This window comes from Neofelis nebulosa, chromosome 6, assembly GCF_028018385.1.
Source record: "Neofelis nebulosa isolate mNeoNeb1 chromosome 6, mNeoNeb1.pri, whole genome shotgun sequence".
NCBI classification, from domain to species: domain Eukaryota; kingdom Metazoa; phylum Chordata; class Mammalia; order Carnivora; family Felidae; genus Neofelis; species Neofelis nebulosa.
This window is the reverse complement of record NC_080787.1, coordinates 9,049,547-9,072,762: the sequence shown is the minus strand read 5'-3', so window position 1 is coordinate 9,072,762 and position 23,216 is coordinate 9,049,547. Positions and strand designations below refer to the sequence as shown.

General features: G+C 43.7%; 1 protein-coding gene across 1 annotated transcript in view; it reads right to left on the bottom strand.

Moving 5' to 3' along the window:
- The window catches only part of DCDC2 (doublecortin domain containing 2), a 167,352-nt gene that overhangs the window by 19,981 nt on the left and 124,155 nt on the right, over positions 1-23,216 (bottom strand). The window contains exon 9 of the mRNA XM_058732852.1: positions 6,783-6,883. Coding sequence (XP_058588835.1) covers positions 6,783-6,883 — 101 coding nt within the window. The remainder of the gene's footprint in view (positions 1-6,782; positions 6,884-23,216) is intronic.

Here is a 23,216-nt window from a genome sequence, read left to right as displayed (position 1 = left end):
AAATCAACAGATGGAAGATAAACGCTGAGGCTTTTTGATTTTAAAAGAAGTTGAGAAAATAGACGAAAAAATTTATAGAGATGGAACAAAGGATTTGTTCCAACAAAGATGGAACTCTTGATTTCGGCTTAGGTCATGATCTTGAGGTTCATGAGTTCAAGCCCCACATCGGGCTCTGTGCTGACAGCACAGAGCCTGCTTAGGATTCTCTCTCTCTCCCTCTTGCTCTGCCCCTCTTCACTCACACTTACTTTCTCTCTCTCTCTCTCTCTCAAAAATAAGTAAACATTAAAAAAAAAAACACATTCCAAATACTTGCAGTTTCAGAAAGAGAGAAGAGGGGAGAAGGAAATCGTCAAAGAGATAGTTCAATAATTTTTTTCCAGACTGAAAAATAAGCATCTCTAAAATTTAAAAGTCCACTGGGTACCCAATCCAATAAGCAAGGAGCTTCACCAAGGCACATAACTGGAAATTTCCAGAACACCAGGAACAAAAGAGCCTAAAAGCTTCCGGAGAGGGGAAAAGGATTATTTACAAAGGTTCAGGAAACAGAATGGCATGAAACTTCCCAACCGGCATTGTGGTTGGAAGGACAACTAAGCAGTGGTTTCAAAATTCTGAGAGAAATCATTATGTAACCTAAAGTTTTATACCTAGCCATACAGTCAAGTTTGAGTAGAATAAAAGGCACGTTCAGACGTGCAAAGTCTCAAAAACAATGTTCTTCCCACACAGCTGTTCCCAGGAAGCTACTAGGAGTGAGTTCCATAAAAAATGAAGGTGTGTCCAAGAAAGAGGAAGATGTGGAGGCCAAGGAATAGGAGATCTATCCCCTGGAGAAATGAAAGAAATTCCCAAAACAATAGTAAAGAAAAATAGTGAGATAACTTGAAAAAGCAGAGCCAGAGAATATACCCAGCTTGAGGCAGATGATGAAGGGTCTGAGAAAAAAAATGAAGTTGAAATTTCATCATCATTGCACATGCTTTGAGTACACCAAGAGGAAATCAACCCCTGGCAGTTTAGAGATCACTTGGTAATAGCTACACAGAAAACTATACAACTGGAAAAAAAAAAAAAAGGTAACTGAAGTGGGAAAGAGGAAAAGAGGGTCGCACAAAAAGGAAACGGAACCAGAATCCATTCTGTGGCTCAAATAATATAGCAAAGATAATGTACAGATTAAATACTGACTCAGCCAAAAATCATCATGTAATTAACGTGCAGAGAAAGAAGAGGGTCACGTGTGTGTGTCTGTATGCCTGTGGCCTTATTGTGGGGTGGGGGATGAGACTAAGACTTCCACACTCATTAGGGATAAAGTTAATCATACCTAAATTTGAAAAGAACAATCACAAAACTTACTTTATACCAAACTTGAGATGGCACCTAGTAAAAGGATCTCCATTATTTTATGTGCCCTTAAAATTAAAAAAAAAAAAAGCCAATTAAACTATGACATACGATCGCCTATAAGACCCAAAGGCCCAAAGATTTCAGAGACATTACCGTGGAAGGGAAGGAAGGATGTATGGATTAGAAATACAGCAGTGTGTTCGACACCAAAGAGTTCTGAACAAAGTGGTGTGTTCAAATGGGTTACCTGCGTGGAGCAGGAATCCAGCTGGGGAGGGGTGAGGCATGTGGTTGCTACTTCTGTTATAATCTTTGTTAAACTTCAAAAAAATATTATATGTGTAACTTTACTGTTAAGGGTTTAGTAAGTTTTAAATAAATAAATGACTGTGTATCACAACCTCCAATTAAAAAAAAAAAAACGAGAAACGGTTTCACTGCTCTAGTGAAAGAGGTTCAATGATATTTAATGAAACTACTTAGCATAAAAACATGTTGTAATTCTCATTATTTTACTATTCAAAATCAACTGCAAATGGGTGAGGAAAGCTACAGCAGAATCCAAAACCACTCCAAAGCTGCTATCCCTATCTTCTGCCCTCTTCTCTCAAATGGAACAAAATGTAAAATATAACTGCTCGTTGCCTATTTTATACGTATTTATTTGCTTGTGTTCCTGAGACGGTGGGTTCTCCCATCCGGCCTTTACTTACCAGAGGCAGTGTACTTCAGTATAAAGGAGCAGGCTCATTCCGCGCCTCTTTAGCTTGGAAAAGCATCAATGTACAAAGGACACATGAGTCATCAGTGCCAGGGTGTTAACACAGGTATTGGTTAGTCAGGCACTTGCTCTACTGCTTAGGAAAAAAAGACTGATTTGGAGTGTGCATACAAAAAATAATAATAATAAATTTTTAAAAGAAAACTTTATTCCTGTTAGACCTAAACTCTGTCCTGAGAGAAGATATTTATTCTGGCCTCCCCATTTTTTTTAATGTGCCATTCTTCAGTTTTCCATGGGTTTGGAAGTAGCACTAGATGCAGGATTGTTAACCTGTCTCTAAAAAATGACAAGAGCCTGGACATGGGAACAGAATTCAGCTATGCTTTTAGATGGAATTAGTCCGCAGTTACACACACACTTAAGCACACAAACACCATGCACCGTCCAGCAGAGGCTATCAAGGACGACAGGAGGTCTGAAATTTTAAAAGCTTACCCATTAGCCTGTCGTTGGTTTCACGGACGTGGCAGAAGACAGAAGACTTCTGGGTCAGGGACAATGAACTTTATTGCTCACAACAGCAGAGGATCCCCGTTTGCACCCACTCCCCAAGGCCTCACCCCCACAGGGCAATGGGAAGGGGGGCTGGTGATACACATAGCGGCTCACCTTCCAGGGAAAGAACTCTCAGCTTAGGAACCCAAATCTTTTTCTGAATACTTTCATCGGGCTCAAATATACATCCCATAAAATTTACTGTTTTAGCTAGTTTTGAACATCCAGTTCAATGGCACCATGTCTTTTATGATAGATAGTAAACCTGCCTGCCCTTTGCACCACGGGAAGACATTACCTTTACTATACCGGACAATAAACAAACCAGGCCTTTGCCCCAAGGCAGGCGTTCTCAGTCTCACTACTATTAACATTCTGGACTGAACAGGTTTTTGTTGTGAGGGCTGCATTGCAAGATAATTCAGCAGCCGCCCTGGCCACTTCCCAGCAGATGCCAGTAGTCCCTCAACTGTCACAATCAAATGTCCCCAGAAACTGCCAAACAGCCCTTAGAGGCAAGACTGCCTCCAACTGAGAATGACTGTTCCAGAGGAAGTCACTAGGTCTTTCAAGGTTGTTCAAACACCCCGAAAAGATAGTCCAGAACAAAGGCACTCTGTGCCTCTGCTCGTAATTTAGGCCCAAACACAGAAGACCCATGGAGAATTGGCTTCCAGCAGAGGCCTCAATATTTACTTCTAGAACTTGATCTGCTTTTCAGGCACAGACAAATTACTTGGCCGATTACGGATGATAATTATACACCCACCCCCCCACCACACACACACGTGCACACATGCACACCTTTGTTCATGGCCCTCTGACTAAAGCTTTAATAGGAACCACTTAGATGATAGGAAATCAGTCCAAAGAAGTTAATAGCTATGGCCCAAAAGGGAGTGTATGTTAGTGTCACTCACAGCTGAACCAAGTAGTATATACAATGACTACATTTCCTTTCTTACGAAGGAATTTTTTCATTCTTTAAGCCAATAATTGACTTTTTTTTTTGCATTTAATACTCTTCCCCCAGATTACTCAGATGCTTTGAAATTGGACAGATCTGTATTCAAATATCAACTCCTGGGGCACCTGGGTGGCTCAGTCGGTTCAGCGTCTGACTTCAGCTCAGGTCATGATCTCGCAGTTCATGGGTTTGAGCCCCGCGTCGGGCTCTGTGCTGACAGCTGGGAGCCTGGAGCCCACTTCGGATTCGGTGTCTCCCTCTCTCTCTGCCCCTCCCCTGCTCGCACTCTGTCTCTCTATCTCTCAAAAATAAGTAAACATTAAAAAGTTGTGTTTTTTTTTTCAAATACCAACTCCTCTGCATAACGGTACAACCCTAGACAAGCAATCCCATCTACATGAGCTCATTTTCTTTCTACATATGAAGTAGGTGGGATGAGACCTATGTTTTAGGGTTGTCATCACAGTTGTATGAGTACAAAAGCACCTAGTACAGTGCCTGGTCACACCACAAGGGTGCGACCTCAGAGTTGTTCTTACTGTAACAGAGCTTTACACTGACTTCTCCACACCTTCGCTTGGCCCTTCACAGTATTTATAACACAGCTGCTTAGGATATGGAGCAAGAGGTCTCCAGGCCATGGAGAGAATGACTCTATGACCCGACCCCATAAGTATCTCTCGCCAACCACATGTGCAAGCTAAGTCCAGCTCTATTATTAACAGGGTCAAAGAAGAAAGTAAGCCTGACCTTCTGTTACCCGGTTTTTATTTCCTTCAAACCGACATCAGTGTGTGGACGGTGCCCACCTTTTACCAACCTGTTTAACTCAGTCTCTCTGCACACTTCTATTTCAATAGGCTAGCCCTCTCCAGTCAAATGAGAAATCAAGCTCTGTGGACACTTATCCAAGGCCGTTCAGGTAGTTTCAGAGACCAGCTCCCTCTGTTGGCTCCTTGAGATACCAAACTTACAAAGAAAGAAATGCCAGGGCGCCCGGGTGGCTCAGTGGGCTACCTGTCAGCCTCCTGATTTCGGCTCAGGTCATGATCTCATGATTCGTGAGTTTGAGCCCCACGTCAGGCTCTGTGCTATCAGCACAGAGCCTGCTTGGGATTCTCTGTCTCCCTCTCTCTCTGCCCCTCCCCTGTTGGCGCTCTCTCTCTCTCTCTCTCTCTCTCTCATAAATAAATAAATAAACATTAAATTTTTTTTTTTTAAATAAAGAAATACCTATCACAGATTTTGAAACTTATTAAGTGATTAACAAAGAGATTTCTCTTCTGGTAATAATGGTATGATTTGGTTTGATTTTTGACATTTTGGCTTTGGAATAGAAATGAGTCTGGTTTGTGGCAGCTGTTACGTGCTGTATACACATGATGATTACTCTTCCTTGTCTTAAAATGTAATATTTAATTATAGCTTCACAGGGGCGCCTGGGTGGCGCAGTCGGTTAAGCGTCCGACTTCAGCCAGGTCACGATCTCGCGGTCCGTGAGTTCGAGCCCCGCGTCGGGCTCTGGGCCGATGGCTCGGAGCCTGGAGCCTGTTTCCGATTCTGTGTCTCCCTCTCTCTCTGCCCCTCCCCCGTTCATGCTCTGTCTCTCTCTGTCCCAAAAATAAATAAAAAACGTTGAAAAAAAAAAAATTTAATTATAGCTTCACAGAAGACTTCAAATTCCATTTTCCCTCAGGGGAAAAAAATACCTTTAACTGGAGTTTACAAAAAATTATTAGTTGTAGCTAATCCTGGGTAATAAATTGGATTTTTGAAATCTGTGTGATTTTTAACGCATTAGGCTTTTCATCAGGAAGGTGATGCTTACAGAAAATGCCCGTAGAATAATCAAGTAGCAATCTCACTGCCACACTGCTAGGACAAATACAATTGAGAAGATCATCTATGGAACTTGCTGGATTGTGAAATTTGCTTTCTGAAAAGGAAATATCACATAATAGTCCAAGGACAAGTGGCAAATCCTAGTGACTTCTCGTTCCCTTTAGCCAGGGATATGATTTCCCCCTCCCCAACCTAAATTCCAATCCTCCATATAGAAATGTAAGAAATCTGCTTGAATTGTATTAAAAAGCCTACCTGACTTATTTCTTGCATCATTTAGTGAACACTAACACTCCCTCATCCCTTCTACAAGCACATGTACACACACCCAGAGACTCTCTCTCTCTCTCTTTCTCTCTCTCCCTTTCTCTCCCTCTCCCCTCCCCCCTACAAATACAGTGTTCCGTTGGCCTAAAAGGAAAATCAACAGAAGACACAGCAAATACTTGAGTTGCATCTGTATAGGCAATTCTTCTATGAAAACCAAAATCCAACCACAGCAATTTCAAAGACCCTACAGGAGAGAATATCACAGCATTCAAAACAAAGAAAGAAAGAAAGAAAGAAAGAAAGAAAGAAAGAAAGAAAGAAAGAAAGAAAGAAAGAAAGAAAGAAAGAAAGAAAGAGAAAGAAAGAAAGAAAGAAAGAAAGAAAGAAAGAAAGAAAGAAAGAAAGAAAGAAAGAAAGAAAGAAAGAAAGAAAGAAAGAAAGAAAGGAAGGACGGACAGGCATACTCCTTTTCTAAATGGAGGAATTTTTTTCTAGATAAAAACCCCAAGTCAGTATTTTTTTTTTCTGTATCAAACTTTCTCCCTCTTTGCATCTCCTGGCTTACCCCCCAATGCACCTTATTCTTCAATGTTATTTATTAAAGTTACATCTTTTTCCAGAATTACCAAAACAACAAAAAATAATAAAAGACAGTTCAAATGGCTGTTCTCTTTGTAGGAGTACCAGGAAGACCTGAAGGTGTATTGTGTTGTCTTGTGTTTAACGTTGTTTGGCCACCTGACTACCTGAGAGGGTTTAACCAGCACCTGCGTGGGAACAGCCTGAGGCCGGTAACGTGGGACTGGAAAGAAAGAAGTGACAATTGGTTTAGGCGCATTTTTAAAGACATGGGAAAAAAAAAAGAGGTTAGAGAAGGAGAGAGCCAAAGCATAAGACACTCTTAAAAACTGAGAACCAACTGAGGGTTGATAGGGGGTGGGAGGGAGGGGAGGGTCGGTGATGGGTATTGAGGAGGGCACCTTTTGGGATGAGCACTGGGTGCTGTATGGAAACCAATCTGACAATAAATTTCATATTAAAAAAAAAAAAAGACATGGAGACTACCTGATCAACTGGGATCTCGACTTGAGTATCTTCATCTTCTTGGACTTCTGCTGCCCCCTGTGTCTCAGACCTCTCTGCTCCAGCTTTGAAGACGCCTTCATCTATTATTGGAGACAAATGCACAGCGAAAATCAAAATCCAATTGTGACATCGTGTGGCTGAACGCTGAAATTACAATCAAATACCTAACCAAGATCATGTTTTCTAATAGGTATTTTGGCTCCCTTTGTACCCTCCCCCCCAATTCTTCTGCATTTCACACTGGGAAGAGGGACAGTGGCCAAGACGAGGTGGACCCAGCAGGGCAGAGCTGCGTCCCAGACCCCTCTCTCACCCTCTGGCTGCTGACTTAGTAACACAACCCTGCAGACGTATTTAGACAGAGAGGACCTCGCACCTATTATCTGCTCGCCACTCCTATCCAGGAAGCAGTGACGATGCTCAGTGCCTGAAAACACTAGTTTTAGAAGCTCTCCTTTCCGAAGAGAAATCACAGAGCTGACTCCGGGTCTCACACAAATCAATCTTTTATTTTGCAGATTTCCGCAGGATTTTCACAACCTAGGTCTTAAAATCCTTAGGTGTAAAATGGAACCTAAATCTCTAAGACTTTAGGTTAAGCTCCCGTGACCTGTTTCCCCCACTGAAAGCAGCGATAGCTGTTTTCCGTATCTGAAGTCATTTTCCTGTTTCCCCTCAGTCTTGTCTCCTCCGGGCCACATCATCAAAGAATCCCAGAACCGTCTGTCATTCTCTCTGCGTGCCCCCCAAGTAGGTTTAAGGCTTCGGTCCTTCTCACAGAGGTTTCCTCTGGCCAATTTTTAAGGATCTCCAGGAATGGAGAACTCACCTCCTTCTCTGCTAATCTATTATTGGACTAGATTACCCCCTGCACTGTACCAAGTACGGTTTCACCTTTTGTCTTGAAACCCCCTCTATTTCCCCAATAGAAGCTTGCTTCCCAGAGCACAGTGACCGGACACGTGTCACATGAAAACACTCCATAGTGTTCAAGTTATAAAGTCACTCTTGATTAAACGTAAAACAGATTCTTACATTTGTGGAGGCTCAGTGATGTAAAAGGCACCGTGCCAGTCGATGTGGCCACCTAAGGTATAAATGAGGTGTGGACTGTCCTCTCAAGTTGCCTGCAGACCAATGCGCGTCTGTACAGACATGCACACACGCCCCCAGTAGGGCTCCCTGACAAAGCGCTGTAAAAGGGGGTGTATCCAAGGGCTGCGGGCACTTAGCCCTTCTGGTTTCTCCTAGAGAAACCATTTTCCTTTTTAATTACTTTTTTTTGTACCTTGACTAGATATTGGCTGCTCTACTCTCCTTTTTAAAAAGGAGACAGCTGCCCTCAAAGCTGATTATATGCCTAAGATTAATTCGCATGGATTAACTCATTTTGAGGATTATCTACAGCAATCATTCACTCCCAGGCTGGTCCTTCCTACCACTCAACAAAGTCTTTCCACCCACTGATCCCTTCTTCCATCGGCTCTTGTATGCTGACGCCATCCAGAGTAATTTTTCATTCATGGGTTTTCTCACTTAAATCATCTATAGGTACATGAACATTAAAAATATACACGTATATAGGAATCCTTACAAAGCCATTACCAATGATGATGCCAGCATTGTCATTACCACTAGTACTAATCCTCCCCCAAAGACATGTACCATACGGCATATCTAAGGATTATGTCCTGACTCTGTCCTGTCTTGCAACTGAGAACACGGATCCACAATGAAATCTCAGCCAAAATCCCAGCCACCTCAGAAGAAAGAATATAGAAAGTGAAACAGAGAATGCGATGACGTCCTCACAGATGTAGGAATAAATGCACAGAGTTCTGGTCGTGCACTGAACAAAGCCATCCTTGACCCAACAAAAGTACAGGGAAAGCCACCGCAAGGGGCTAGGAAAATAACTTACAATTATTCTGTCATAAAGGAGGAAAAGTGGAAAGGAGTAGTCCAGTCCACAAAAGTGGAGGCAACAGAGACTGGGTAAGCTATTGGTCTCTCAAGGACTCGGAACTTGAACCTTGGAACTCAAGGCAACAATGGTGGAAACAACAGAAATAAATACTGCCTTATTCACATGTGGAGTTCGTAACCTTGTGGATGTTCACAGGCAGATTTCGAAACACAGGCTGCACAATTTATCAAATGTTATCTCCAGTATGGTTTTAAAAGGAAAACCAGGCATGTGTGACATTCACTGCTACCTTCTGGATTACTTTAGAAGACAACAATCACACTCAGCCCCGAAATGTCCCTGGTGTCGAACCTGCAGAGAAGGACGCTACACTATGGCGATGACCTAAGTACCTGACTTTTTGGGTGACATTTTAGCATTCATGTGTTGCACTTGCTTTCAAAGACACTCCCAAGAGCAACCTACAGATACAAACGGAATATATTCTTAAATACTCACATTCAATGAAATGCTTAACTGTATCCAACCAGAACTACAAATGACTTACCGATGTGTTTCAGAATAAATATTTCACCGGAAAAGAAAAATGAAATCAATGGTAACAAATAAAATAAAATTGAAAGGGCGCTGGAATGGAAAATGGCAGCCAACAGGGTAGAAAAGGCAAAGAGACAAATCAAGAAAACTCACTGTCCTGTGTGACGACACAGAGAACAGAAAGAGAAAAGTGTGCGTCTGTGGCATGGGCGGAGGGCCTTGCTCATCAGTGAACTGATGTCTGTCTCCTGCAGCAGAACAAGAAGGGAAGGTCAGAAGGGAAGTCACAGGAACAGTGGCAACAAAAGGAAAGAAAAGGAATAACAGCTAGAAAATTACTCTGATAGGAGACAGCCTACTAGGATTTCAATGTTTACTATACATGTTATATACAATTAAAAATAGAGAAATAGGAATTTCTAGAGAAAAAACATTTTCACACAGCATGCGCTGATTATAAACTGTTTATATAATATGTATGCATTTTTTGAAAACGTGGAAAATGAAGAAAATAAACATCCTTCTAACCTCATGATGCAGAGACAATCACCTCTAATAATTTGACAGCAGATTTTCCCTCCCTTTCTCTCTCCCTCCTTCTCCATACACACCCACACACACACACACACACACACACAGATGCGCGTGCGCACACACTCATTCATGAAAGTGGAATCTTACTGTACATATAATTTTCTAAGGCTGTTTTTTACTTTAAAATCACATCCTGAGCATTTCCCGTATCACTAAATGTTATCTTAACACAGGAAGTTGCTGCAAGTGGTATACCACACTGCAATTAAGGGACAATACTGAACGACGAAAAATTGTTTTTAAACGAATAGGGTGCATTTCATTCATCTGATCGATGGGTAAATATGTATCAGGGTCCAACACACAAAAGTCACCCTGGGACACCTGAAAGGGTTGCTCTTTACAGGCTTAGCATCTTGTGGAAAGGTCACAGAGTCATGGGCTATTTATCTTTCCAGGTACATGCCTTGTAGCTCCTTTCCTGCCTTATGGGTCCTTGTTTGCCGGGAATAAGCACAGTGCCCTGCCCACTAAGTCCTTGGGAAATGCTTATTGAAATTTAAGTCAAAAGACAAGTTCCTGGTTTGATCTCTCTCTCCCATGTTGAGTCCCCTCTAGCTCTATGCCCCTTTAACCCTGCCCCCTGCACCATGGCCAAGTATTGAATTTTCTCCTCCAAAATGTCCCCTGAGCATGTGAACATCCTGGTTTTGATACAATTTTGACTTATGTGATTAACTCATATAAATCCCCAGTCTCTCCCCTGAATGTCTGATTTTAGAGGCAACCTCCCCAATCCGGTCTTCTCCATCCTGTATCTATCACCTGAGTGCTTTCAATACTCAGGTGATGAACCGTTCCACACCCAGGCCTCAATACTCTGGCTTCTCAACTCCACTGAGATCTCCAACTCTGCCTTACCACACGTCCTCTTCATCCCGTGCAGGGACTGCCATCACAGCCCGCCTGCAGAGCCCACGGTGTTAGCTCACGTCTCACGCCTGTGCCCTCAACATCCAGGTGATGCCTTTCAGCCTTGTCCCTGTGCGGCTGCCTGTTGGAGTCTAGGAGTCTGGCGCTCTCTCTCTCCATTTCTCCATTTCGCTCTCTGGGTTTCAGCAGCGCTGCTGGCTGCTGCTTCTCAGTCTCCTTGGCCAACTCAGCCTTCTCTGTCCACCCTCTAAGTGGTGGACCACTATTCTCTACTCACACACTCTCCTTAGACAAGCTCACCAAGATCATGGTTTGAACACCAGCCATAGGCCAAGGACTCTCTGATCTGTACCAGCCTCTTCAAAGATCCCCAAACTTGTATCTCCAATTACCTAACTTGACATCTCACCTTTGATATCAAATGGGCATCTTAACATCATCAAAAGAGAACTCTGTTCCTCTGCCGGCCAACTGCCCATCAACTCTATTCCCCACTCTGGGAAATGGCAGTACCACTCAATCCCCAAATCTTGGAATTATCCTGACTTCCTTCTTGCTCTCATTCCATGTATCCATTCCATTGCTGTCTTGTCAATTCAATTTCCTTTTAAATATATCCCAAATCTGTGAATATTATCCCTATTTCCATTATCAACTTGGACTAATCATCATTATCTGCAGGATGGGCAATTGCAAAGCTTACACATCAACATCTCTCTTCTTCAACTCTTGCTATCCTGTAATTCATCCCCCACAAAATAGCCAACTGCACTCAACAGATGATAAAAAGTATTTAGAAACTCTCTCACATCGTTCCATCATGCATAGAACCCAAGGTCTTTACCATGGCTCACAAGGGTGTGATCTGGTACTTACCTCCTTCTTGGCACACGCTTCCTATCACATTCCCTTTGCCCATTAAACTCCAGCTACATTCTGCTTCTCCAACAGAAAGTTCATTCCCACCTTTGTACTTCTTATGCCTTCTCCCTGAAATATTCTTTCCCCTGTTTTCACAACACTGGCTGCTCCTTATCACACAGATCTCAGGAAACCCTCCTCCTTCCTATTCTAGTAGCCACCCAGTCATTCGTATTGTTGTTGTTTTTTTTATTTTTTAACGTTTATTTATTACTGAGAAACAGAGAGACACAGAGCATGAGCAGGGGAGGGGCCGAGAGATGGAGAGACACAGAATCGGAAGCAGGCTCCAGGCTCTGAGCCGTTAGCACAGAGCCCCGACTCAGGGCTCAAACTCACAAACCGCGAGATCATGACCTGAGCCGAAGTCGGATGTTTAATAGACTGAGCCACCCAGGCGCCCCAATATTGTTGTATTTTAATTCTCTGACTAGCACCTACTACTAGCTGACATTTTCTCAGGTTTATTTTCCTGTTTTAGTGTTTGCCAGTCTCCACCAAACCATAAGCTCCAAGAGAGCGGGTACCATGCCCATGTCGTTTAATGCTGTATCCCCAGCATGTAACAGAGTTCTGCACACAGTCGTTCAAATGGTATTTGTTGAGAGAATGAAGATATTTGCTGCACTGAAATAAAATGTAAGGAGCATCCACTCATTCACTATTTTTAAAGACTTTGTTTTTAAGTAATCTCTACCCCCAGTGTGGGGTTCAAACTCACCACCCCAAGATCAAGACTTGCATGCTCTACCAACTGAGCTAGCCAAGCACCCCAGGAGCATGCCATTTAGAAGCCAGGAGCCAGCGGATTAATTCTTCATGCCTTACGTGGTTTATGCCCCCATCTGGCCAACAGGTGGCAGTACAGCATCTGGATGAGGAAGGGGATAATGAAGGTTGAAGAGAAAGAAGGCTGGAGTGTGGCTAACACAGGGATCAACTATGTATGCTATTGTGGTGGGCAAAGTAACAGCCCCCCAAAGACACCCATGTCCTAATCCCCTGTTACTATCATTGCGCTACATTGCATGGCAGAGGTGAATTAAGGCTCAAGATAGAATTATTGTTGCTAATCAGCTGGCCGCGAGATGGGGAGACTGTCCCGTATTATTCTCGTGGACCCAGTGTAATCACAAAGGTCCTCATAAATGAGAGAGAGGGGCAAGAGGATGGGGGTCATGGTGACAGCGTGTGAGAAAGGCTCGCCAGGTCATGGCTGGCTTTGAAGATGGAGGGGGACATAAACCAGTGAACTGTAGACGACCTTTGAAAACTGAAAAAGGCAAGGGTAAAAATTTTCCCCCTTAGAGACTCCAGAAGGAACAAAGCCCTGCCAGGGCTCTGATTATAGGCCAATGAGGACCATTCTGGAATTCTGACCTCCCGGACTGTAATATCAAGAATCTGTATGTTGTCGTAAAGTGCCCAGTTTGTGGTGAGTTGTTACAGCACCAATAGGAAACTAATACACCATGTGTCTAAAAGTCATGGTCTGGGGAGCCTGGATGGCTCAGTCAGTTAAGCACCCCACTTCAGCTCAGGTCATGATCTCTCAGTTCGTGAGTTCAAACCTCACACTGGGCTCACTGCTGTCAGCACAGCCTGCTTCAGATCCTCTGTCCCCATCTCTCTCTCTCTCTCGCTCTCTCTCTCTCCCTCTCTCTCCCTCTCCCTCTCTCTCTCTGCCCCTCCCCTGCTCATGCTCTTTCTCTCTCAAAAATAAAATAAAAAACATTAAAAAATAAAAATAAAATAAGTAAATAAATAAGTAAAAGTCATGGTCTAGAGAGAATATCAGGGCAGTAGCCATGGCAAATCCCCTTTCCGACTCCTGCAGGCGCCTGCTGGATGGGGTGTTCAGAAAAGCCCCTGCAAACCCACTGCTTTTTGTTCTCCTGCTATCACCTCTCTTTCTCACTCCTCTACAAGGTGCAAAAACCAGCACCACCCCCCAGACACCCACCCATCTGCCAGAAGAAAAGGGATTCAATTTTTTATGTCTTCCCCTACCCGAAAACATCTGTAATAAAAACCATTCGCTAACAAACTAAAGAGCAGGGATAAATTTGATACACAATACTGCTCCCATTCAATTACTACATTAAGGATCAAATCCAACGCTCTGATGCGCACACACCCACATTCAGCTCTAATCTCTCCTGTTTGAATCGCAAAGAGACATTTTTAGTGTATATTACACCGTAAAGCAACAGCAAAGACGCTGGAAAAAAATAAAAACGCTCCTCAATTATTTTTCACTTGTCCCTTATGAATTTTATTGCCTAAAGAATGAAACGGCACCACTGTGGAGTTCATAATAAATAGGAATCCGTTTCCCTGCAGAAAGGGAAAATAGACACTCATGTTTGTTTAGTTTCCACAACTAGAACAGGAGAAATGAAGAGGTTTCCCGGTTTCAGGGTGTCGATATTTCAGTTGAGTAGTGTCACAATACTCTAACGTTCTTGAGTAAGAGAAGTTACCAAGTGATGAATGACACACGCAAGTAACTGATGAGAATTAGTGTTTAAGCCCAACCATCTTGTTTAAGGCGTACCTCCTCACCAGAATTACTAAAAATTATTTTTAAATAGCATGATAAGCCATATTTTGATGTGCTCCGTGTTTGAAATCAATGGAAACTTATCGGGGCAAAGAAGAAAAATAATGGAGTGATGCCTGGTTCTGAGTACTTTATGGAAATATTAGATATCTACTAAGTGGAAGTTCTACATGTAAGCAAGAAAAGTTTAATGTGACTATAAACATTTTACTATGATTTACTACTGAGACTGACTCATACAGAAATGCTCAATTAGAAACGACATTGATTTTAAAATGTAGCTCATTAAACCCAGTAGAGAAAAAAAAATGTGGGAAACAAGGAGTCTGTAACTTCCAATGTATAGGACAATACTCTAAGAAGAAAAAAATATCTAGGCTTACTTACAAGAAAAATCACGCACTCTTTCTATGTTGTCACATCAGTTACCAGAGGCAGAATTAAGATCAAAATTGGCAAGGAGACACAGAAGTTATCTTCATTAGCTAACGTTAATGGGATCCCCACGCACACGTGAAATGTATTGAATTTCTAACACGTAACTCTTCGTGGAGATAGATTTTTGTCATCATATCTTACTGAAATTTAAAGAAAGTGCTTCCGGAAAGCTGGCCCAGTGTGAAGCAGTCTCCCTACGTTCAGGAAGCAGCGAGGCAGAGAGGAAGAATGGGCCCACATGCAACGGCATGTCCTCGTGAGAGGACGTTGGCCAACCCGCCCCTGACCGTCGGTGAGACGTAGCCCATGTCCTCGCACCACTTCCCCAGATTAAAGCATATTATCATCGGGAAGAATCAGATCAAACGGCAGCTAATGTTCTGAGCACGTCTGAGATGGTACCACCATGTAACCCAAATGTTTTTTAATCGCTGACCTTCTCCCTATGTTTCATCATGTCCCACAAACTCACTTGGAAACTCTTTACAGAAACCAGAATATCACAAGATTTCATCTTCTTTGGCAATTCAGAATAGTACGTGACAATGACCGTATCCATACACTTATGGAAGCTGACTTTTCTCAATCGCGGTGAAATATTTGGACTTCTTTCCATTCCCTGACTTCCTCTCCAGGGTATTAACTATCATCTGCTCTGTAACTGATGTTTAAATCTGTTTGCATCTATTAAGCAACTGTAACTCTTTGCATAGAGTTGATCTTAACCGCCATGGTTATTTTACCTTGGCTTTAAATGGGTGCAACACAATTTTCCAAGTGTAAGCACAACTTAAAAGTAGGATTATTATCGTTGACCACCCCAGATCACAGACAATTTTGTTCTTATCCCTACATTTCTGCATTAATCTTTTTTAGATACATATGTTTCAGATTTTTATCAAAATTAGTAATATTCAGGGGCACCTGGGTGGCTCAGTCGGTTAGGTGTCTGACTTCGGCTCAGGTAATGATCTCACGGTTTATGAGTTTCAGCCCCGTGTCGGGCTCTGTGCTGACAGCTGGGAGCCTGGAGCCTACTTTGGATTCTGTGTCTCCCCCTCTCTCTGCCCCTCCCCTGCTCATGCTCCGTCTCTGTCTCTCAATAATAAATGTTAAAAATTTTTTAAATAAAAATAAAAAAAATAATATTCAGAGTGACAAAGAATGAAGCATGCACTTACAATATATAGAATTCATGACTTTTTTAATAAGTGATTTATTTATTTAATTTTTTTTTTTTTTTTTATCTTGGAGAGACAGCATGCAGGAACAGGGAAGGGACAGAAGGAGAGGGAGAGACTGAGAGAGTACTCTCTCAAAAATAAACATTAAAAGAAATGCTTTTAAACAAAAAATAAATTAAAAAAGAGAAAGAAAACTTTGTCTCATAGAACAGACTCTGAACTTGATCTTAAAGATGATGAAGACCCTCTGGGGGACTGGGGGCGGGGCACTGTCCTGAAAGAGGGCTGCCTCGATGGATGGGGTTGGGGAACCCCGGGCAGGGTGTGTGTGGAGGGAGGAGATAGGGAAGGTACCACTCAAGGTGCTCTCGCAGGTCACTGCCGAGCAGGAGGCATCAGGCCAGAGTGAGCAGACTGGCTGAGATGTAGGAAGGAAAGGCTGGAATGTGGGTCAGATGGAAGCTACCGCAGGCTGGTAGCCTGCAGAGTTCCCACAATGGGATGGGAGCTAGGGCAGGGAATGACGGGTCCCCAGGTCCAGAGCACAGAACCCGCAGCACCTGCTGTGGTGGCAGGAAAGGCGCTGCTCTGGGGACTGTGGTCTGCACAGTCCTGTAGGTCCTGCGTGAAGGCAGCACCAGAGGGATGGGCAGAGTGGACACAAGGGAAGCAAGGCTGTCCTGGCAGGGCTCCGTGACCGCCTGGAGGGAAAGGGATGAGGTGAAAGAGCCACAGGGGACTCAGGTTTACAGCCTGGATGCATAAGCGATTAGTGGCGCTATTTACCAGGATGAGGGCCAGAGGACAAGGGGGCCGGGGGTGGGTGGTGAGAAGGGAGGCGAGGAGTTCTGAATTGGATGTACTGGCTGGAGTCTCCTGGTAAGCATCTCCACAGACACATCAAGGTAAGTGGCTGGAAATACAAACGTGTTAACTAGGATAAAGCTCTAGGAGGAGGATATTGATCTGGGAATGGTCAGAATGCAGTTGGTAAATAAAGTCATGGGTCTAGGGGCACCGGGTGGCTCAGTCGGTTGAGCGTCCGACTTCAGCTCAGGTCATGATCTCACGGCTCAGGAGTTCAAGCCCCGCATTGGGCTCTGTGCCGACAGCTCAGAGCCTGGAGCCTGCGTCGGATTCTGTGTCCCTCTCCCGCTCTGCCCCTCTCCTGTTCATGTTCTGTCTGTCTCCCCCTCTCTCTCAAGAATAAATAAACATTAAAAAAAATTAAAATGTAAAGTCATGGGTCTGGACAATAACCTGCAATGAGAAGAGAAGATGATTGGGGGCTAAAGTTCAAGGAGACAGCATTTAAGGGATGGGAAGAGGAGGAATGTGCAAAGACTGACAACAAATAAGGACAGGGATGAGAGAGAGAGAGAGAGAGAGAGAGACAGAGAGAGAGAGAGAGAGACAGAGAGAGAGAGAGAGAGAGAAAGGAAGGAAGGAAGGAAGGAAGGAAGGAAGGAAGGAAGGAAGGAAGGAAGAAGGAAGGAAGGAAGGAAGAAGGAAGGAAGGAAGAAGGAAGGAAGAGGAAAGAAAGAAAGAGGAAAGAAAGAAGAAAGGAAGGAAGGAAGATGGAAGGAAGAAAGAAGAAAGAAAAGAAAGAAGAGAAGAAAAAGAAAGAAAGAAAGAAAAGAAGGAGGGAAAGAAGGAAAGAAGGAAAGAAAGAAAGAAAGAAAGAAAGAAAGAAAGAAAGAAAGAAAGAAAGAAAAGAAAGGAAGGAAGATGGAAGGAAGAAAGAGGAAAGAAAGAAAAGAAAAGAAAAGAGAAAGAAAGAAAGAAAAGAAAAGAAGAAAAGGAAGGAAAGAAAGAAAGAAAGAAACAAAGAAACAAACAAACAAATGAGCAAGCTGTCCAGGAAACCCTGGGAAAATGAAAGCAACAACAAAGGAGTGATGGGTAAAGTGTCCTCCAACGTTGGCATGCCAGTGATCGGTCAACAAGGTGAGAGGAACCTCAGTAGAGCATGAAGACCGGCTTACACTGGGGTGTGGTTTGAAAGAGCGGTGAAGAAGTGAAGACAGGAGTGTGGACCGCTCTTCCCAGATGATTCCCTGTGAAGCAGAGAGGTCCTATAAAACCGAACTCAGAGGCCACGGAGGTAGCAAGGGCTGAACGGAGGTCAAATCCCATCTTTTCTGACTCTCAACTTCCAATGAATTTGTCACAGATGTCAGCACCATAAAGCTGTTGCTAAGCCTATGTCCCTCATGCATGAGCACATCTAATGAAATCCAAGCATTCTTGCAGAAACTCAAACAGTTCATCCATTCATGCCCAAGTTAAACCAAAGCGGACCACCTTCTTCTCGATGACATAAATGTAACTAGAAACTGTATGTCATGAAAATACCAATCATTCTTGCTATGCAGACATTTACTGGAGTTCACACCTTAGCTAAACCGCCTGAATGAATTACATGGTAATCTGTCTGCAGGGAGTTGGGGTGAGGAGGCAGCAGGACCAGACGGACAGAAGGTTGCACGCAGAACCCATCCCAGGAAACAAGGCACCTGCAACTTGCGTGCCTAATTAGCATGGTCATTAACAGTCGCCTCAGACAAAGAAATAAAAGACTCCTTAGCTTCAGAAAACTACTAAGAATTCATGCAAGGAATCCCCAAAACCCAAGACCGGAGAGAAACGCGGATTTGAAATTTTCTTTTTTTTTTTTTAATTTTTTTAACGTTTATTTTATTTTTTTTGAGACAGAGAGAGACAGAGCATGAACGGGGGAGGGGCAGAGAGAGAGGGAGACACAGAATCGGAAGCAGGCTCCAGGCTCTGAGCGGTCAGCCCAGAGCCCGACGCGGGGCTCGAACTCACGGACCGCGAGATCGTGACCTGAGTTGAAGTCGGACGCTGAACAGACTGAGCCACCCAGGCGCCCCAGGATTTGAAATTTTCAAACTCTATCTGCAGTCAATGAAACTTGAGACGCAAGACCGAAAAACTTCTCTAGTTATTTGTTTCCAAATTACAGACACGGTGTAGACTTAAGGGATTGAATACCCGGCCCAAACACGAAACTGGACTGTGCATTTTAAAAAGTTGGTTACTAATCCCAATTATTACTAAATTACTCCTTTGAGAATCTAAGACTCCAACATGTGCTTTCATCTACCAGCAACAATATGCTTTAAAATACTACGCTCGACAATGCCAATACCACTGTAATTGTATGAAGCAAGTTATCACCGCTTTCCAAAGTCATCTAATCCTGAGACGGGCACTGGAGGTTCTGTGAGCTGTGGTCCTCACTCAGGGTAAGGAGATACACAGCGCAATGTGCAAATAAGCCCAAATCAGTCATTCTGAATAAAGGGATCGGATAATTTGTCATCTAATCTACTTGGCGCAGGCAGTATGCCTGAACTGTTCACTAAATCTGAGTGAGGGCATTTTCGATTCAACCGTTCCAACATTTTACAGACAGCATGCTTCCATTTGCCTTAGACAACTCAAGTGAGATCTCTTAAACACTTAGCATTTCAGGTGTTTTATATCCGCTCCACAGTAATTCCTGGAGAGGATGATAAATTTTGATCAGAATTGGTGCCCTGCTAAAGACGTAATTTAGCTTTGTCTGATGGTTACCCTTCCACCTTAACATGCAGTGGTAAGTTACAATATATTCAATTCAGCTTATCTTTATGTGTAAACTCTATAATTCAAGGAGCTGCCGTCAATAAATAGTAGACAAAAACAAATTTTTGTGTGAGATGTCTTTCTCTGCAGTATCTATCATGTTCCAAATTTTATTTAAAATAGTCTGAGATAAATGCACTTACGGGAGTCTACTGGATTCTATCGTAAGATGACTATATAACCACAAATATGCCCACATATCAGCAAGTGATATAGACATTCAGATATAAAGTGACTATATATTCACTTGGTACAAAATTTGAGAGAACCAAGGAAACATAAAATATCACACCATCAATGGGAAAAGTGATCTTGATAGCTTCAATTAATGATGGGAAATATACAGATTAGGTACAAAATAGTACTATTTCTTACAAAACGACCACGAAAGAAAACAGATCAAAACAAATCAGTCTGCATTTTGCTCACTTAGACTTAATGCTGTTCCAATAACAGATATTGAATGAGTATCTGCCAGATTCTATAATCTTTCATTTGGTATTGAGACTTAGAGACTTAGTGTGTATTATAATAAAAATCTATGGGGCACCTGGGTGGCTCAGTCGGTTAAGCATCCGACTTTGGCTCAGGTCATGATCTCACAGCTCACGAGTTAGAGCCTGCGACGGGCTCTGTGCTGACAGCTTACACTCTCTCTCTCTCTCTCTCAAAATAAACATTAAAAAACATTTTTTTAATATATTGATGCTGCACTTTTCCAAAAATAGAAAACACTCTCCTCTAGCATTTTTCCCTGTGACTGAAGTTCATCAGCTATCAGTTTCATTCCGAATGGAATAATTCCGGATCCTTGGGCTTGCAGAATGGTATCTTTTTGTAAATGTTTATTCATTTTTGAGAGAGAGAGACAGAGTGTAAGTGGGGAAGGGGCAGAGAGAGAGGATGACACAGAATCTGAAGCAGGCTCCAGGCTCTGAGCTGTCAGCACAGAGCCCGATGCGGGGCTTGAACTCACAAACCACAAGATCATGACCTGGGCGGAAGTCAGATGGCTCAACCAATAGGCCACCCAGGTGCCCCCAGAATGGTATCTTTCAAATATCCTTGCTTCTTTCTTAATTGATAATTGAGAAATACCAATAATCTACTTGTTTTAATCTTGGGGAGGGGGAAAACAGAAATAAAGTAATCTTTCATTGGATTTTCATTAACCTATAATTTTTATGTATTCTCAAGTCGGTAAGAACTAACTTTTGGCTGGTTATTAAGATGTTTTGCATACTTGGAATCAAGATAAAACAAAAATACTGGTAAGCCTAAGAAAATGTCTATTTTGGAATAGGGTAGGAATGCTTATTATCTAGACAAGAAACATTTTTTTCTTCAGCCTTTACCTACAGCAAGATGCAAATTAATAACAGTAGTGACAATATTAATAATGATGATCATTAGCTCATAGGTCTTGGATGCTTACTTTGTGACAGGCATTGTTCTGAGCACATTACCCGTGAAACTCATTCAATGCCCAAAACAACCTTAGGAATGACTGCTAACGCTACCCGCATCTTACAGACAGAAAGCAAAGGTGTTCTGAAGTTCACAGACAGCAAATGGTGGAAAGAGGGCTCAGATACAGCGACTGGAGCAAGATGCATTCACCCCGTGGTTAGCTGCAGGCTTCAGGTTTTCTGATGTGCCCGGCATGACCCGTTCGTGGGCTGCAACATGAGTTTGCTGGGTTGCAACATAGTGTCTTTCAAGTAAAACAGAAGAAAACAGGAACTAGATTGTGCCTCCAGGCTGGGCTTCACGAGCGCACAGGGGCCCTGGAGGAAGAACATTCCACCTGGCTTCAGTGATGGCCCCTGGAGGCCACACTTTCCGTTGAAACCAGACCTTGCTTCCCGGGAAGAAAGAGTCTTGGCGGCACTCTGAGACATAAGCAAGACCAGGGCTCGTCCTGGTTGCTCCCCCTTGTGGGACCTCCCTGTAGAAGCCACGCGTCTCTGCCAAAATGAGGAGGTGGCAGGGAATGGAAGGTGACCCTGGTTTACTTTCTCGTCCCGCCTTCCTTCCTCCCTGGCACACCGAAGGCAGGGCGTACTGGTGTGACGTGTGCACATGAGAAGTGCAGTGAGCACCCGAATGCGTCCTAACACGGTATTTCCACCCACCTGAGAAGAGCAAAATGCACGCGCAGGGACGAGCCCTGAAACACAAGTTGCGTGACTGTGACGACACATGTGAGCTACGTGCTCTTCTATTTTGCACATAAACTCGACACTGCGCGACGTAAAGACAAATGGGGGCCTTCACCTTAGTTAAAATTTTTGCTCCTTCTCTATGTAGGATGACAATGACAGCAAACGAAAGACGCCATCGGGAAGGAGAAAGACCACGGGAGCGAGGGAAAAGTATGTTTAAGGATCTTCCACGGCACTTTTGTCTTGCTCTTTGGACAAAAGGCGCTGCACTCTCGTCGTGCACTGGACCCTCACATTCAGGCGGCGCCGTGCGGACGCAGAGGAACAGTAACGGCTATTTCACACAACTTTTGTTTCACGAGACAAATACGTATAAGCATATGTGCGTGTACTAGATCACGACGTACAGTTTTTTTCATACCGTGGGTCACGGAAAACTTAGGAAGCCCTTCACTACACTGGAGAAATCAAAGGCATAAAAACTCTCTCTCCTTGCCACCCTGAAAGACAATCCACTGACACAGGGCAACGTGGTTTCTCGAATTCCTGCTCCCCACTATGTTCTACACGCCTCTGCCCAATTTCTAGAGGCCACCACGACTTGACCCAGGTTGGACTTTCCAACATGTCCCACAGCTCTGCCTCGGGGTTCTTCACCCCAGCCACCCCCAGAAGAGCCTTCGTGGCTCTGGGCTCCCCATCCTTTCTGCCCCTGTCCCCACCTGAAGCACCCCGTCTCCTCTTCACCTCTGCACCTCTGTTCACATCACCTCTGCACGGCCACACTGCCTGCCCACCCTCCCCTTCAAGGCGGAAGTCCACGGCCACCTCCCCAGAAGTCTTCCCCCTCTCTGAACGTTTCACACTTTCACTCCCTATCCTAACAGTACCACGCGATAGGCAATTACTGTCACCCAGAGGAGAGGGTTTCAAACTCACTTCACGCCTCCCATACTCACAACACAAGGTTGGGCTGCACACAGAGCTCAATATGGAGCCAGGACTAGGGCAAGGGACCTGGGTGTTCTGAACGCCTAACATATACGTGGAGCACATTCCTCACAACCACCCTGTGAAGTAAGCACTTTTATGCTACTTTATGGGTAAGGAACCTGAGGTTTAAATAATAACTTGCCCAAGGCTGCTCAGAGCCAGGCCCAAGGCCCAAGTGCCACCCATCACGGTGCCTTGTAAATGACACCCACCATGGAAAAAAGCATTGCCACCATGAAGGTCATCAACTGCAAATCACACCCACTGGAGCAACCTGGAACAAATGTTTTAGGAGTCACAGTGGAGAGCTGTTTTAATGTTGAATGTCCAGGCTGCCTTGTAAGTGACAGAGGAGGAGAAACAAATGCAAAAGTCAAGAATGGAAATAGAGGCCTGGTGGGGGGGGCGGGGGGGAGTGGAGGGGCCTGAGGGGGGAAGGGGAGTGCTCCTGAGACCATTCTGGGAAAACAAATGAGAGGGAGAATACTCTTTGGAGAATAAATCAGACCTGGAGGAAGGTGTAAGCCATTAACCCTTGCAGGAACAAAAGGGAACTGAGGGGTGTCG